The following is a 15,049-nucleotide window of genomic DNA, read 5'->3' as shown; positions in this document are numbered from 1 at the left end:
AGCAGCACTGGCATTGGGGTTCCTTACAAAGTTCTCCAGGTGGTCATAATGTACCAGAGTTTGAGAACCACTGCCTTACCAGGCTGGCTGAGCTCTTCAATCACCTTGTAGGACACACTGCCTAACTTCTGAGGCATGCTGAAAGCTTGGAACCACTGGGGATCGTTTGTCCAGCTTGTCTAAAAACTTGCTCCCCAAAAAATAAGCTGTCTACTTATCAGTAGGTCAACTATATTTCCTCCTAAACCTATTTTTGCCACTTGTATTTATTATAAATAAAAATATAATAAAATACTATGTAAATTAAAAAATGGATTTGTAAATAGTCAATGTTTCTATAAAAACTAAATTCAGGATAGGAAAGGTAGCAGAATACAACAGTCACTAATATGCCATTATGTAAAAATGTGAGTGTGTAACCGATGTGATTCTGCAATTTGTATTTGGGGTAAAAATGGGAGTTCATAACCCACTTGAGTCAAATGTATGAAAGATGATATATCATGAGCTTTGTAATGTTTTGAACAACCAATAAAAAAAAAAACTAAATTCAGTGCTTTGGAAAGATGTGATAAAAATGATTTTTTAACAAAATAGAGGTGAATTAGGTATGAGTGAGAAATTATAGAGAGGAAAAGTTCTAGACAATGGTCTACACCCAGTTCATTGCACAAATGTCTTTAAAGTTCTTGAATCTCTTTGAAGACATTTAAAGCCCAAACTAGAGTGCTCATAGGATTATGGTCATGAAAGTCAGAGCTTAATGTTGAACACTCATCTCAAAGAGAAAGTCATGGCCCTATGTCATTTGTGGATGGAAAAATACACATTGAAGTTACAAAGTTTCTTACATGAGACATTTTGTGTGTTTTCCCTCCAACTTTCTCAATGAACTGACCAACTCCCTATTTTGTGGCATAAGAGGCTTCTTACACCATCTGTTTACATGAAAGGTAATTAATAATCCTCTTTCCCTTTCTGAAGCAAGCTACACTAGACAACAGAGACACTTGGGTTTCAAAATTCAGCCCGCACCCCTCTGCACTCAACACCTGAGCAGGGAGCACTGAGATGCCTACATAAGACCAGCATTGTGGGGACCAAAGATGAAGAACAGGGGCCTCTGTTCTCAGGGAGCATGGAGCTTAATGGGGCTCAGCCCAGCACACGATTGATGAAGATGTAAGGCAGAGTCAGTAAAAGCATAATGCCCCCCAAACGGCTATGGAATTCAAAGGAGGAAGAAACTACACAGTGAGGAGCATCTGGAGACTTCATGAAGGAGACGGCTCAAGGAGGAAGTAGGGTAGAGACAAGTTTTATGGGTTTTTGTTGTTGTTGTTTCTTTCCTTTTCTTTCCTCGCTTCCTTCTTTGATGGTAGGAGAAATTTAAAATATAAGCATGAAAAGACAATTGCTAAGGTCCCAGTTGGGAAAGTCCCAGAAGAGTCCAGAGGGATGGGAGAAAGGCCCCAGGAGATGGGTGATACAGAGGAAAAGGAGTAGGGGAGGAACTGAGGAAAAGGGACCAGGAGATTTTGAAGCTGAAAGGAGAAAAGTTGAGAGAATATGCCAGGTTAACTCTATCCTCTCAGGGAGTAGGACATTGCTTATCTACTGAGAGTGATGGACAGGAACAGGGAGCTTAGAAGATTCAGAACTGTTATGTGATGGGAAGGCCACGAGAGGGTACCATGAGGATTCCAGGCCGCGTGGTTCAGAACATTGTATCCTAGTGAAAGTTTTATAAAATTCTATTACGCAAATCTTAACATACAGAACTATCACCTCACTATTGACCAGGAGGGAGATGGCAGCCCTGCAGTGTAGGGATAGCCTTGTTGCCCAGGGCTATGCTGCTAGGGACAGCAGGTGCCCAGCTCCGACCCTGTTGGAAGCCAGATTCTTTCCTAGACTCCTTTTCCCCATCTGAAGACCAAATAATGTCTTTAAAGTCATATCAAACACATAGCTCTGGAGAGGGCATGCTGATTCAAACCATTCCATGACACATAAAGAAAGAGAGGCTCGTTGTCAAAAGAAAACTGAGATGAAAGAAATGGTGTGATCAGACTTATAAATGGATAAGTGGAGATACAGACACACCCAAATTCACTTACACTCCTTTCTGTGTGCACATACAGCCAGCCCAGCCCACATTGGCCTCCTCAGAGCAACAGAATATAAAAATACATCAGATACCTAATGTCATTCTGGATGCTGGGCAGGAGTTGCTTGCAAGCTTAGCTTACTCATTAAAGTGATGCTTTTAAAGACCATCTTTATCAACACAATAGGTAAATTTGTGTTTCACTGACATATTACTCTGAAACATTATAGTACTATCTTGCTTTAGATGCCTAACACCCATTAATAACAGGAGAGCTGTCTGATCATTAGGGGATCTCTTCCCCAATACTTGAATTCTATTATGATTTGGGTATGAGGTGTCCCCCAAAAGCTCCCGTGTCAATGCAGGAATATTCAGAGATGAAATGATCAGATTATGAGAGTTGTAACCTACTCAGTTCATCCTAGTTTGAATGGACTGACTAGGTGGTAACTGTAGGTAGGTGAGACATGGCTGGAGGAGGTGGGTCACTGAGGAGGGGAGTCACCTGAAAGGGTTCATCTTCCTTGTGGATCCTCCCCCTTTCTCTCTCTCTGCTTCCTGAGACTGTCATGAACTGACAGCTTTCCTCCTCTGGGCCCTTCCCCATGATATGCTATCTCACCCTGGGCCCAAAGCAATGGAGTTTGCCATCTATGAACTGAGACCTCTGAAACCATGAGCCTCAAACACACTTTCCCTCTTCTAAGTTGTTCTTGTCAGGTATTTTGGTCACAGCATTGAAAAGCTGACCAAAGCAAATTTCCAAGGAGGCTTTTAAGCCATTACAGATTTAGAAGGGCGAGACCTCTATGATGGGTAAAGAATCAGCCTTGGGGCTGGGGATGTGGCTCAAGTGGTAGCGCACTCGCCTGGCATGCGTGCGGCCCGGGTTTGATCCTCAGCACCACATACAAACAAAGATGTTGTGTCCGCCGAAAACTAAAAAATAAATATTAAAAAATTCTCTCTCTCTAAAAAAACAACAACAACAATAAAAAAAGAATCAGCCTCACCAATGTTCCCCAAACCTTGTAAACCAGGCAGCTGTTTTGAGTCTAGCAGAATGCTATCTGCAAAACAGTGATACATCAACAAAGAATGTTCATTTGATCTTGACTGGAAATGTTTAAAACATTTGTCTCTCTACTTATATGTGTATAAGATTCAGGTACATATAATCACAGGGTGTCTTCTTTTCTTGCAGCACAGGTCTCTGATATTCTAACGGCCTGGTTAATAGCAGCAGCAAGCGAGCCCTGCTTCCTGCTTCCCTGCAGGGTGACTAATTAATAAACTTTCTCTTAATTGAGTTTTGCCTGCCAAGTCCACAGGGATTATTGCTTATATATAAGTAAACAAAATTTCCATTTTAAACAACACTTCAAATCTTTTCATTATATTTTAAATGTGCATATTTAATAAAGTTAAGCGAGCTGTGGGCTGAGAGGCTGTGGGTTTTGTGGCCCAGATCCCTTCCCTCTGGAGGAGCTGGGTGCTCTGGCAGGTAGGAGGTGTCCCCCAGATTCTTCTGAGGCATAACCCTCAGCAGCCTGGACTCTTGCCCCTTCTCTATTCTCCTCTATTGCAACATTAGAAAGTACCTAAAAGAGGTTTTTGGAAGCCATTAATGGTATTTGCCTTTTCCTTTAACCTGAATTTATTATTTAAAAGCAATTCTTTTCACAATTTAAAAATAGGAAGAAGATGAATTTCATGTTAAATATTTAATAAATGCCTAGGTTTGCTAGGTACCAATTTGGAGAGGCACTTTCCATTTAGGAAACTTCTTCCACCAAAGCTTTGTGGAAACTGAATTTCAGGACCTTACATTTGAGATATTTTAACTGTTTCATTGTTTCACAATATTTTTCCCTACTCTCAGATTCCAAATTGAAAGCAGAACAAAAAAGTGAAAAACTAAAAACAGAGTCATCCCCCCATCCCCAGTTTGGTTTGCAACATAGAAGAGTGGGGGTTGTCCCACCCTCTAGGATTTTCTGCTCAGTGCATTTGGGAGCTATTGGCTCCCAAAGAGATTCAGATATTCTGTGAGCTACCCTTTGCTGAAAACACAAGAACCCACAGCAGGCTATTATTATTTTTATTATTTTTGACAGCTACTTTGAAGAAATAAACATTTTTCAGACTCTCACATTCACTCTGCTAAGACATTAACCAGAAAAAACAGTGAAGGCAGGATGTAAAGCCAGTTTCCAGATTGTTAGGAGAAACGTGCATTCAATTTTGTGGTGGATTTTCAAGGTCTAGATCTTCTTACCCTTCTCCTAATCCCTTGTTTCCTTCCTTACAAATGTTAAGTGCCCTGAAACTGAACTCATTTTTCCTGAAAGAGTCCCCCTCAGCATATTCTGCTCTGTCCCAGTCAAATCCTTCTCATCTTTCTGAGCTGTCAAGAGAAGTCTGGTCTTCTGCTAACAGCCCACCTTCCTGGGGTGCCCAACGCACTGCAAATCAGAGCCAATATCTCTGGACCCCTTGGGCAGCAATAGCTCAAGGTTGATTTTCAGAGCTATAAAGGGTAACCTGGGTTAGTGGAACTCCAGCCCTGGGTGAGGGTATTTTCATTTATTCCTGGGGATGGGTACAGAAGACAAATCTCTAAACCAGTTAAAGAAGCAGACAGCAAGGAAGATAAGTGATCACCTGATTCATGCAGCAACACAGATGTATCTCAGGCACAAAAGGCCATGTTATGGGTCACATGATTCCATTCATATGCTATTATTGATAAAAACCAAACCACAAAGATGAAAGTCCGAGTCAGTGGTTGCCAGGAGACTGAGACAGGGGCAAGGAGCTGACTACAAAGAGAAAGAGGGAACTTGACATAGCATTCTTCTGTATTTTGGTACTGGTTGTGGTTACATATTTGCCAAAACTCAACTCAAGACACATAAAAAGGGTAAGTTTCACTAAATATAAATTATACCTCAGTAAATCTGAATTTTAAAAACAAGAGCCAAGGAGTAGGAATAGTGGCAGAACACGGACGGGTCAGTGGAGACACTGAGATGGGGGGAGAGGGGGCAATTGTGGCCCCTAAGAGCTATCTCCAGGACTACTGGTTTTCATGTCTTTCAGGCAACAAGGAGACCTGGGGAGAAATCAAGGACCCTCTCCACAGATCCCAGTTGGATACCTTAATTCCAGGTTTCATCTAGAATAGATGTGTTGATTGCCTCTGTTTTAGTCAATTGCATTTATAATTTCCAGGCTAGGATTATTTTCTGAATTTAAGAGGTTTCTTTTGTTTGTTTGCTTTTCTGGCATCCAGTGTCCTTGGGACAATCAATCAGGAAACACTAAGGGCCAGTTGCCTGGGTTTTGAAAACTCTACAGTGGTAGACTGATAAGGAAGCCACTGTCTGGCTGGGCCAAGCCTCCTGGCCCACAATTTGTTTTTGTTTGTTTGTTTTTAGGGGGGAGAGTACTGAAGATTTAACCCAGGAGTGCTTTTCCACTGAGTTACATCTCCAGTTCTTTTTATTTTTTAATTTTGAGACAGGGTCTCAGTAAGTTTCTTAAGGCCCTGCTAAATGGCTGAGGCTAGCTTTGAACTTGTGATCCTCTTGCCTCAGACTCCTCAGTCACTGGGATTACAAGAGTGTACCACCATGCCCAACTCACAACTTGTTTTAGGAAACCCAGTGAGGTCAAGGGACCACTTTGTCTGTGGTCCAAGATCTCCCACCTTCTTCCACTATGACACTCATTTGAACACTGGCACTCAAATCTGGTGAACTTCAAGTAGATGCCACTGAAGGGCAAGGATGGAGAAATACACCAAGACCAAGTGCCAGCTTTGACAAAGTAGCCATGAAGGGACTGGGAACCACAGCATTGGGTCCTAGCAGAATAGCTGTGTTTTTACAATGAAATGTTACTGATGGGATCCTGCCTGAGGGAGGCAACCACTGTCTGGTTACTGATTTACAGACTATTTAAATCCATGGAGTAGACTCAAGTTAACAATGAATGGCATATTGCCAGGGTGTGCTGGTGGCCAAATGTTGGCCTTTTGTGGTGAGCACCTTCAGTTTTATAAACAGAAAGATACTATTCAGCAAGCAGTTGTTGTGTTTAAGTTTTTTCTTTTACATGCCCATGGCAATCACATTGGTAAATTATCTTTATCAAAGCAAACCTTTTTGCCCTTGGACAATTCAAAAGTGAACTTCAGCCCAGACTCTACAATTATCCTGAATTACAAATCACTCCATGTTGGTGTCATTCTATTAAGAAAAGGTCATGGGGGCTGGGGTTGTGGCTCAGTGGTAGAGTGCTTGCCTAGAACAGTGAGGCACTGGGTTTGATCCTCAGTACCACACATAAAAATAAATAAATAGAATAAAGGTACTGTGTCCATCTACAACTAAAAAAATTTTTTTTAATTAAAAAAAAAGAGAGAGAGAGAAGGTCATGATGGCCCTGGAGGAAGGGGTCTGCTGGGTGAGAGCTGATGAGGAGGTGCGGGAGGGAGACAGGCACTTACTTCCACCTTTCCCGCTCTTCTCCATCCGGTACTGGTAGATGTGCAGGGTGAAGAGCATGTGGGAGTTGCGGTGGTCATCTTCATCGCAGTCCTGCTGATTGCTCCGACGGGAAGCAATGGCAGCGTCCAGGAAGAAAGCCGCCTTCTCTGCAGTGGGGGCCCGCAGCTCACTCTGGTTCTGCAGCTAGAAGACACAAAGCCAAGAGCTGGGGCTGCAAGCCGATGGAGGGCTTGCCTGTCACTCATGCCTGGGTGTTAACTGCTCCATTCAGTTGCTGTCCACTGTGCCTAGTAAAGCCATATGCCTCTCGAAGGTCAAAAGTCGTTCTGGAACTAGGCCCGGTATTCATGTGCAATTCTCAGTTTAATTAATTTATTTCTGCAAATTAATATTGAGCACACTTAGTGGATGCAACTTGTTTTTATCTATTTTACACCCTAAGTAGTATCTGTAACTCGCAGGTGTGAAAAGCAAAGGCTGTATCTGAGTGATCAATGGGAGCAGATGACCCATCCTTATCATTGCAGAGGACAGCAAACCAATAACCCAGGGCTATCCATTTACCTAAGAAAACAGGAGGGATGTGACTGCATGTTGATCTCAGAGATTAGATTGTTTGGAGACAGAGAGTTTGCAAAATGCGATTTTAGGTCTGACAAGCACTGGTGTCCCAAGGAAGTATAAAACTTAGTTAGCTTTCACTTGATGCCTATTTTTTCTCAGTTATTTAATGAAAGCTAATTTTAGGCCACACTTTCCAGTGTAGTTATGAATAAGAAGTACTTATCAAAGGCTCGCTGAAACACCCAAGATACTTGAAGGTCTCATCTGTATTCAAGAGCTATCTAATTTCACCTTTAGTTACTGAACTCATGTTTGTGGCATAATCAGTAATCGATTAGAGAAAGCATAGTGTGCAACGTGTCTAAATCCTATGAGAACTCATGGCAATTATAGTAAGCCTGAATCAGAACAATCCTATTATCAGATTTTGATCAGCATTCCTCTTTTTTTGTGGGAGAAAAAGAAACTCCTATTTCTGATTTGTTCAAAGAACTAATTTGCAGTATGTCTTAAGGTTAGAAGAAATATTGACAATGTTCTACTCTGAGTCTATACCTATAGTTTTGAAGTGTGAAAGCCAATATTTGGAACTTAAGATCAGCAAAATCCTTGAACTTCAAAGAGAGTTTGTATTCTGTTTGTGGTTTTGTACTTGTCATAGAAAAGTAGACGGAAGTATTAAAAACATGTTTTCCACAAGGGGAATGTATTTAAAATAAGGAGGATGTTGGCCTCTTCATCTTGTTTGCCTTCAGTTAATCAGATCTTTCATTTAAGTGACCTTCATCAATGGACTCATAAAAGTGAACAGAGCCAGATGGGGTGGCACACACCTATTATCTCAGCTACTCAGGAAGACAAGGCAGGAGGATGGCAAGGTTGAGGCCAGCCTGAGCAACTTAGTGAGACCCTGTCTCAAAGTAAAAGAGAAAAATGCTGGGGATGTAACTTTGTGGTAGAGCACTCCTGGGTTTCATCCCCTGTACTGCAACAAAACAAAACAAAACAAAAAAACCATGGATGGCAATCAAGACACATTTTTGTGACTTATATGTGGACCAGCAAGCACCTGAGCATGTTTTATGCTTCAGAATAGTTGTTCTCAAAGTGTGGTGTCTGGACAGGCAGCATCAACATCACATATAAATTTGTTAGAAATGTGCTTTCAGGTAGTTCTACCTCAGACCTACAGAGTCAGTAACTCTGGGGTGGAGCTGAGCATCTGTGTTTCAAAAAGTCCTCCAGGTGACTGATGTAGGCTTGAGAGGATTCAAAAAGGAAATGGAAGATCTAGGATATTTTAAGCAGAGATTGAGCATGGACAAGTTTGGGTACAAGGGTGTAACAGAGGCACAGGCACCTTCACCTGTGCAAACAGTCCCAGCTGGGATGAATCAGGTACTTATTAAAAGGAACACCTTAGCTAATTAAAAAAAAATAGTGGGAGAGAGAGAGAGGAAAAAAAAGAAAGAAAGAGAGAGACATCTGGTAAACCTTGAAAACAAAGCCTACTGCAGGAGGCCAAAGTGATTGTTCTGGATATGAACCAGGGAGCTCCTGAGTCATTCCTACATCTATTGTCAAAGAGCAAGGAGAGAGATCCTTATAACAAGGCGTGACATCCTGAAAAGGCGAACTGGATCTTCTCTTGGCTTCCTTCATTCCAGCAATTATATCATGGTTCTAATTAGAAAGTGGTTATTAGTTTTTCCTACAGCACTGCTAATCCGGCTGTAAACCAGTGCCAGAAACACAGTTTATAGGGCCATAAACAGCCCCAGTAATGGCTGCAGCTATTTGTGCAGAGCAGTAAATATTTCGGTTTGTTGTTAAACAAAAGAAAGATTGTACTTTTCTTTTTTGGAAAGGAACGTAAAGAAAATGAATTCAATTTTCCCTCAAATGCTACGACAATTGTGGTTCCTGCTCATTGTCAATTAGATTCAAGGTACAAATATTTAGGTTGGGTAAGCAGATGGCCCCACAGCTGCAGGCCATAAAGTTCCAGTCCACTTTAAAGTAAACACTTGTAAGCTTCCCAGTTTACATGGTGAGTGATTCACGGCTCAACTGCCCCAGCCTCCGAGGTAGGGATGAGCCACCTCAGAGCAAGCCAAACTTCCAGAAGCAATCACCTGTGTGCCACAGATGGGGTCTTCGCAGAGGTACACGCCCGGGGACTGGCCATCCTGCAGGCTGCCAGTGGCCACCTCAGATAGAAGGTCCCGCAGGTTCTCTTCTTTCCCCCACACCTCTACGGCTGAGATCCGAACAGAGAAACGGGCTCCCGTCTTTTCTTTCCGTTCATTGATGAGCTTAAAGAGCCAAGAGATGGCACAGGGAATGATGCCAAGGTTCTGCATGGAATCATCCTTCCCAATCATGGTATAGGATTTTCCTGTGGGAGCAAGGAAAGGGAGAAGAGCAGGCTGATTGTTGGCATCATGCTACAGAGTCTCAAAACAGATGCTAAGGATATAGAAGGCAGGCATGGGGGAGTGAGTGGAAGGGAAGGAAGGGAATTAGAAGGTAAGAAAAATAGTGTGCATTTGATGACAAATTAAAAAAAAAGGCAGTTCCTAGTACTAGCAATGAAATGGCTATAATACAGAATGTGAGAGCCCAAACAAATGACAAGATGAAATCACAGTGCACCTTGAAGAGGATCACGCTTATCACAGGCTATCCAGTTTCTGCATTGTTTTACATATAGTGGGAAGGCAGGGACTTTTCATCACTATTATGGTTCACTTTACATCTACCCCACAGATCAAATCCACGTATACTTTACATCCTTTCTCAAGTTAACTGCTGTGTATATTTTTACAGCATGAGCAAATTCCATTAAAACCTGGAGTCCTGCTTTGATCCAAGATCAAATGAGAGGAAGGTCCAGGGAAGACAGAAGTGGAGAGATGCGATAGGCTTTCTGTCCTGGCCAAGAACTGAGTTTCAAGACTTCTGCAATGTCTCTGATGCAATCTCTGCCTAGGGACACTTTTTTGGGACTCCCCAAATTACTAACTTATCAGGCATGTAATGCAAGGTCTAGTGAGCAGATAGAGGGCCATGGGTTAGTATTAAGAAGGGATAGTGAAGGATTCAGTGAAAACCCTTGGGGGTGTGTCTCACTGCATCCTTTCCCAAATGTTTCAGCACAAGAGGATTCCTGATAGTGTCTGGTTGCTGGGAAACAAGGATGGCTTTGTCTGATGTTCCCAGACAGATCCTAACATGACACTTGACTTTGCTTAGAGGTTGTTAATCTGGCTGTTCCATTGGTTCCATCTACCAACACAAATCATCTTGGCAGGGGAGCAGGGGGTCCATCTGCTTCCCAAGGAGCCTCTGCTCAGGAAATGTACATTTTCGTGCTTGCTTTCTTAGCTTGACCCTGACCTGGACCACTGCTATTCCCTTGTTTCTTTCCTGAGCTTGACAGCTGCCCTACAGGAATGGGTGTCCACTTACAAGTACCTACATTTCAAAGGCAGAAGTAATTGTTCTCTCAGCACCTTAGAGAAATTTGACCCTTCCTTTCATCTGGGACTATGGGACTAATATAGAAGCATAGAATGAGGGACCCAATGAGCAGCATAAAGTAAAAGCTCTCACTAACCCAACTTGGCGTGGCCAAAACAGAACACGCAGCCATCCGCCCCGTTGACCACAGACTGGATCACCTCTGCCACGGTTCCAGCACACACTTCAGCCTGTCAGACATGAGAGGAGATATGAGCCATTAATGAACCATACAGTAGAGGCACCATTAACAACGTAAAAGTGAGTGAGCCCACCTTCCTGGGGCATAAGGTCCCAGCTCTGCCTGGGGTTCCCCCAGATGGATTAGCCTCTGCCATGGAGCTTGAGAGGGTCTCAGAACTCTTGGGTACCCTCTGTCTCTTGCAAGCCTGAGCATTATGTGAGCTAATTGCAAGCCTGCCTGCTGCTCCTTGGTGGTGCACTTCAGCAGTATCCCAGGACCAGGTAGGTGCAGGTGGCTGTGGGAGTATGTTTCCATGTACCTTGTTCCCTTCATTCGTCTACCATTCTGACCTCTGGGAAAAGGCATTTTAACTCTCCATTGGCCCTTGGAAAATTAGAACCTTCCTTCACAGACAGCACACATACTTATGAAATGGACTAGGTTATTAGAAGGAAAAAGATGACATATTATTTCAGGACAAAGAACTTGAGAAAATTTATAGTTCGAATACAATCAAGAGGTTTATGATATAGGTCTGCCCTCTCTCGTGATCTCTTTCCTCTTTTTCAATCCACATCCTCCCCTTTTCAAAACCAGTCTTGTCTTTCTTTCTCTTCGCATGTATTCATTGTGTACAACATCAATTGCCACTTGTCAGTAAGTTAGACGGGTGTTCTTTAGCCTATGCCTGCCTCATCTCCGATTTGATTATTAAATCTTTAGGCAGGAACTTGATACTTGATGACTTTATATTTTCCCATTAACACTCAATAATACAGCACTCTCCGAATGATAGGAATTCAGTAAAGTTTCTGGACCAACTTGGGGATCTGGGAAATCTCTTTCTGGTTAGCATCTAAAGTTTCTGCAGCAGCAGGAGGACAAAATCATTCTCTGTGTCCCTTATTTCTATCTTGGGACTGGAGTCGGAGCTCATGGAAGCATTGAGAGTCAAGCAAACACTGGGGCTCTGAGGTCATCAGGGCAATGTACCTCCCAGTAGGAACCTGAAAACCAGCAATCTCAGCTATGAATGTCGTTATTCAGCTCCAGGTTTCAGCAACACAATGAACCTAAGTATTTGGAAATCAATTTTCTCTCCCAAACTGAAATTGAAAAACCACACTCCCAACAATTGTCAATTGTTCTGGGGTGGTCGCCTCAGCAATTCTGCCTGGGGTTCCCCCTGGGCTGAGGGGGCGGTGTGACAGGGCTGCCGAGGGGACCACAGGATGGTTCACAACCCCCAGGACTGAAGCAATGAGAGCCTGGCGGTAGACCCTGAGACAGAGGCAGCAGAATGTTGATGGAATTTGCCAGAGGCGCCTCTGTAGAGCAGGGGGACATTACTGCCCAGTGGCCATTGGCCTTTTGGACATGAAGCGAGGTGGGGGCTGGGAGCTGTACATAAAATAAGCTATTAGATTCTTAAGTCACTGGGGAGAATGCTGATTGTGTGTGGACCAAATTGTCATATGCACAGAGGCCAGGGGACAAAAAAGATACAAGAATAGCCTAATAAGACACAGAATGTGGTAGGCAGACTCTTACAGAGTTCCCTCCTGGCTGTCCATCCAGACTGGTCAATAATTTGTTCACCTTATTATTATTAAGAGCTGACAGTGGCCCCTGGAAGCCCTTTGCTGCCTTTCTTCATGGACCCAGAGATACAGGCAGTCCTCCCAAGCATATATCTCTTGAGCAGGGCCTGGTCTGCCAGAGCCTCCAATTCATCCACTAGTGTGAAACCTCCCTACCACCCTTCCCTAAACTATACCCAGCAGAATGGGTCCCAACAGAGTGCAGCTAGTGACTGCCAAGGCCATTTAAGGGTAATAAGGATTGTTATCAAAGGCAAGGAGGAGCAGGCAATGCTATAGTCACTGCTTCACTTCAGGAGCTGATACCCTTTGAAACTGGGAGAAAGCAATCAATAGTTTATAATGGTCTGGGGTCACCAGGGTTGTTGCTGCTTCCCAGGCAAGAAGCTGAGCAAGATCTGCTCTGCACATTTGCCTGTTTTGAGTTTTGGAGTGCTCACTTTGAGGGGCTGAGCTGGCCATGACCAAGCAGCATACTAACATTAACAATGATGATATAATAGTAAAAATAGCTATCATTAATTGAACACTTGTTATGTTCCTAGCTCTGTGTATCAACTCCATGAATCACAATAGCCTGATGATCTCATCTGATGATCACATTTTATCTGTGTCCTCATTTGACAAATGAGTGCATTGAGGCCTTGAGAGACATAGTGTCTTGTCCAAGGACATGCTACTAGAAAATGGTGGATAAAATGGGTGGACAAGACACACCATACTGAGCAGAGTACGGAAAGGTTAATGGGGAGAATCCAGGAAGGATGGCTGCTCAGGAGAGGGGCCATCAAAAAGTGACCTACTCTCTGGATCTCAGTTTCTGTGTCTATAATGTGAAAACAGTTAAAGCCTCCATTTCCTACCCCACAGAGTTCAAGGGAGAGTCAGTGACATTACATATACATTAGTATATGAGACTTCTTGAAAACTGCAAATTTATATAGAAATGTAATAATATTAAACATTTGAACAAATTGAAATACACTTAAAGTGAATGAACTGCATTATTGAGCATATTGAGTTTGGAAAACAAGTGCAAAATGTGTTAAACTAAAACTAGTGATAAAAATTACTCCTTTTTTTCTGGAATAAATTTAAAATCATTAATAGTCCATGCATAATTTAGGGTTTCCTTTGGAATTTTACAACTTACCAAGATCTGTTTCTGAAAAGTTTTAGCTATTATTAATTAAATTATTTGTAGATCATTTATTAGATCCAATGTCAGGTTCAAATTACCACTGGATGGTACAACACAGAACTTAAACAGAGAAACCATAGAACTCATTCATAAAGTACTTTGTCTTCTTATGGTAACATTCTTTGGGAAAAACCACATGCTCAGCTTCTTTATATATATATATATATATATTTATTAGTTGTATTTGGACACAATACCTTTATTTAATTTATTTTTTTTATGTGGTGCTGAGGATTGAACCCAGGGCCTTGCACGTGCTAGGCTAGCACTCTACCACTGAACCACAATCCCAGTCCCATGCTCAGTTTCTTAATGGATAAAGCCTATAATGTGCCCTGTGTGCTTATGGTGTAATACAGGAACATGTGTGAACATCATTACTTCCTATACTCAGATTATAGAGGAAATTAACAGGCTGCAATTGTAACTACTGGTGTTGTTCTCCAGTTCAGCAGTAGGCTATTACCATACTATGCAGAGTTGTGTAAATCTTGGAAAGTACTAAATATTTATCAGAAAGATACACATGTCTTGATGCCACAGTGTCGGCAAGTAGGCCACCATACACTTAATAACCTGGTTGATGTATGTATGTATGTATGCATGTACGTGTATGTATACTTATTTTTGGCACTGGGGATTGAACCCAGGGCCTTGTACGTGCTATATATATATAGTCCCCAGCTAAGCTTATCCCAGTCCTGGGTTATTTATTGATTTCTGCAAATAATCAGTCCCATACTCATGCTACTTTCCCAATCCCCAGTCCCTCAAAGTGGCACTCTTGGGTGCAACTTAGAGGTCCACATTCATCAGGAGATAATCCCAGTAAGAACAGATGTGGACTAGAAGCTTCATTTGCACCATCTGATAGGGTCTGCAATTCCTTGGTTGCCTATGGTCCAAAAATCTTAGCTTTATGACCTCCCCCCCCCGACAACCACCAAATAATGTGATTGCCAAAAATGGCCCCAGTTCTCCATCTCAACCTGTGTGCATGCTTCTTGAAATGTGACTTTGCAGCTCATCCAGTAAAGAGAAGTCTCATCCCCATCCTACTAATTTGGACCAATAGGAGGCTACAGAAATGATGTTGCATCAATTGTGGACACAGGCCTTAAAGAGGCCTGCATAGTTGAGACCTGGACACTGCCATGAGAACAAGTCCAAGCTAGCCTGCTGGACAATGAGAGACAACATGGAAGAGAGACCTGTTAACCCTGCCAGGGCTACTGTAGACCAGCCGAATGCCAGCCAACCCCAAACATGTGATAGCATCCAGCCAAGATCCTCAGAGCTGCCTATCCAACCCACAGCTTATCACAAGAGAGTCAAACTAGCTGCGGAATT

At 42.6% G+C, this 15,049-nt stretch overlaps 1 protein-coding gene across 1 annotated transcript in view; it reads right to left on the bottom strand.

The window, feature by feature from the left end:
- Positions 1-15,049, bottom strand: part of Kif26b (kinesin family member 26B) — a 326,670-nt gene that overhangs the window by 79,655 nt on the left and 231,966 nt on the right. The window contains exons 6-8 of the mRNA XM_071619670.1: positions 10,811-10,904; positions 9,327-9,589; positions 6,627-6,810 (exon numbers count right to left, since the gene is read on the bottom strand). Coding sequence (XP_071475771.1) covers positions 6,627-6,810; positions 9,327-9,589; positions 10,811-10,904 — 541 coding nt within the window. The remainder of the gene's footprint in view (positions 1-6,626; positions 6,811-9,326; positions 9,590-10,810; positions 10,905-15,049) is intronic.

The sequence above is a fragment of the Marmota flaviventris genome, chromosome 12 (assembly GCF_047511675.1).
Source record: "Marmota flaviventris isolate mMarFla1 chromosome 12, mMarFla1.hap1, whole genome shotgun sequence".
Classification (NCBI taxonomy): domain Eukaryota; kingdom Metazoa; phylum Chordata; class Mammalia; order Rodentia; family Sciuridae; genus Marmota; species Marmota flaviventris.
The sequence above is the reverse complement of the archived record's forward strand: the minus strand, read 5'-3'. Positions and strand labels throughout refer to the sequence as shown.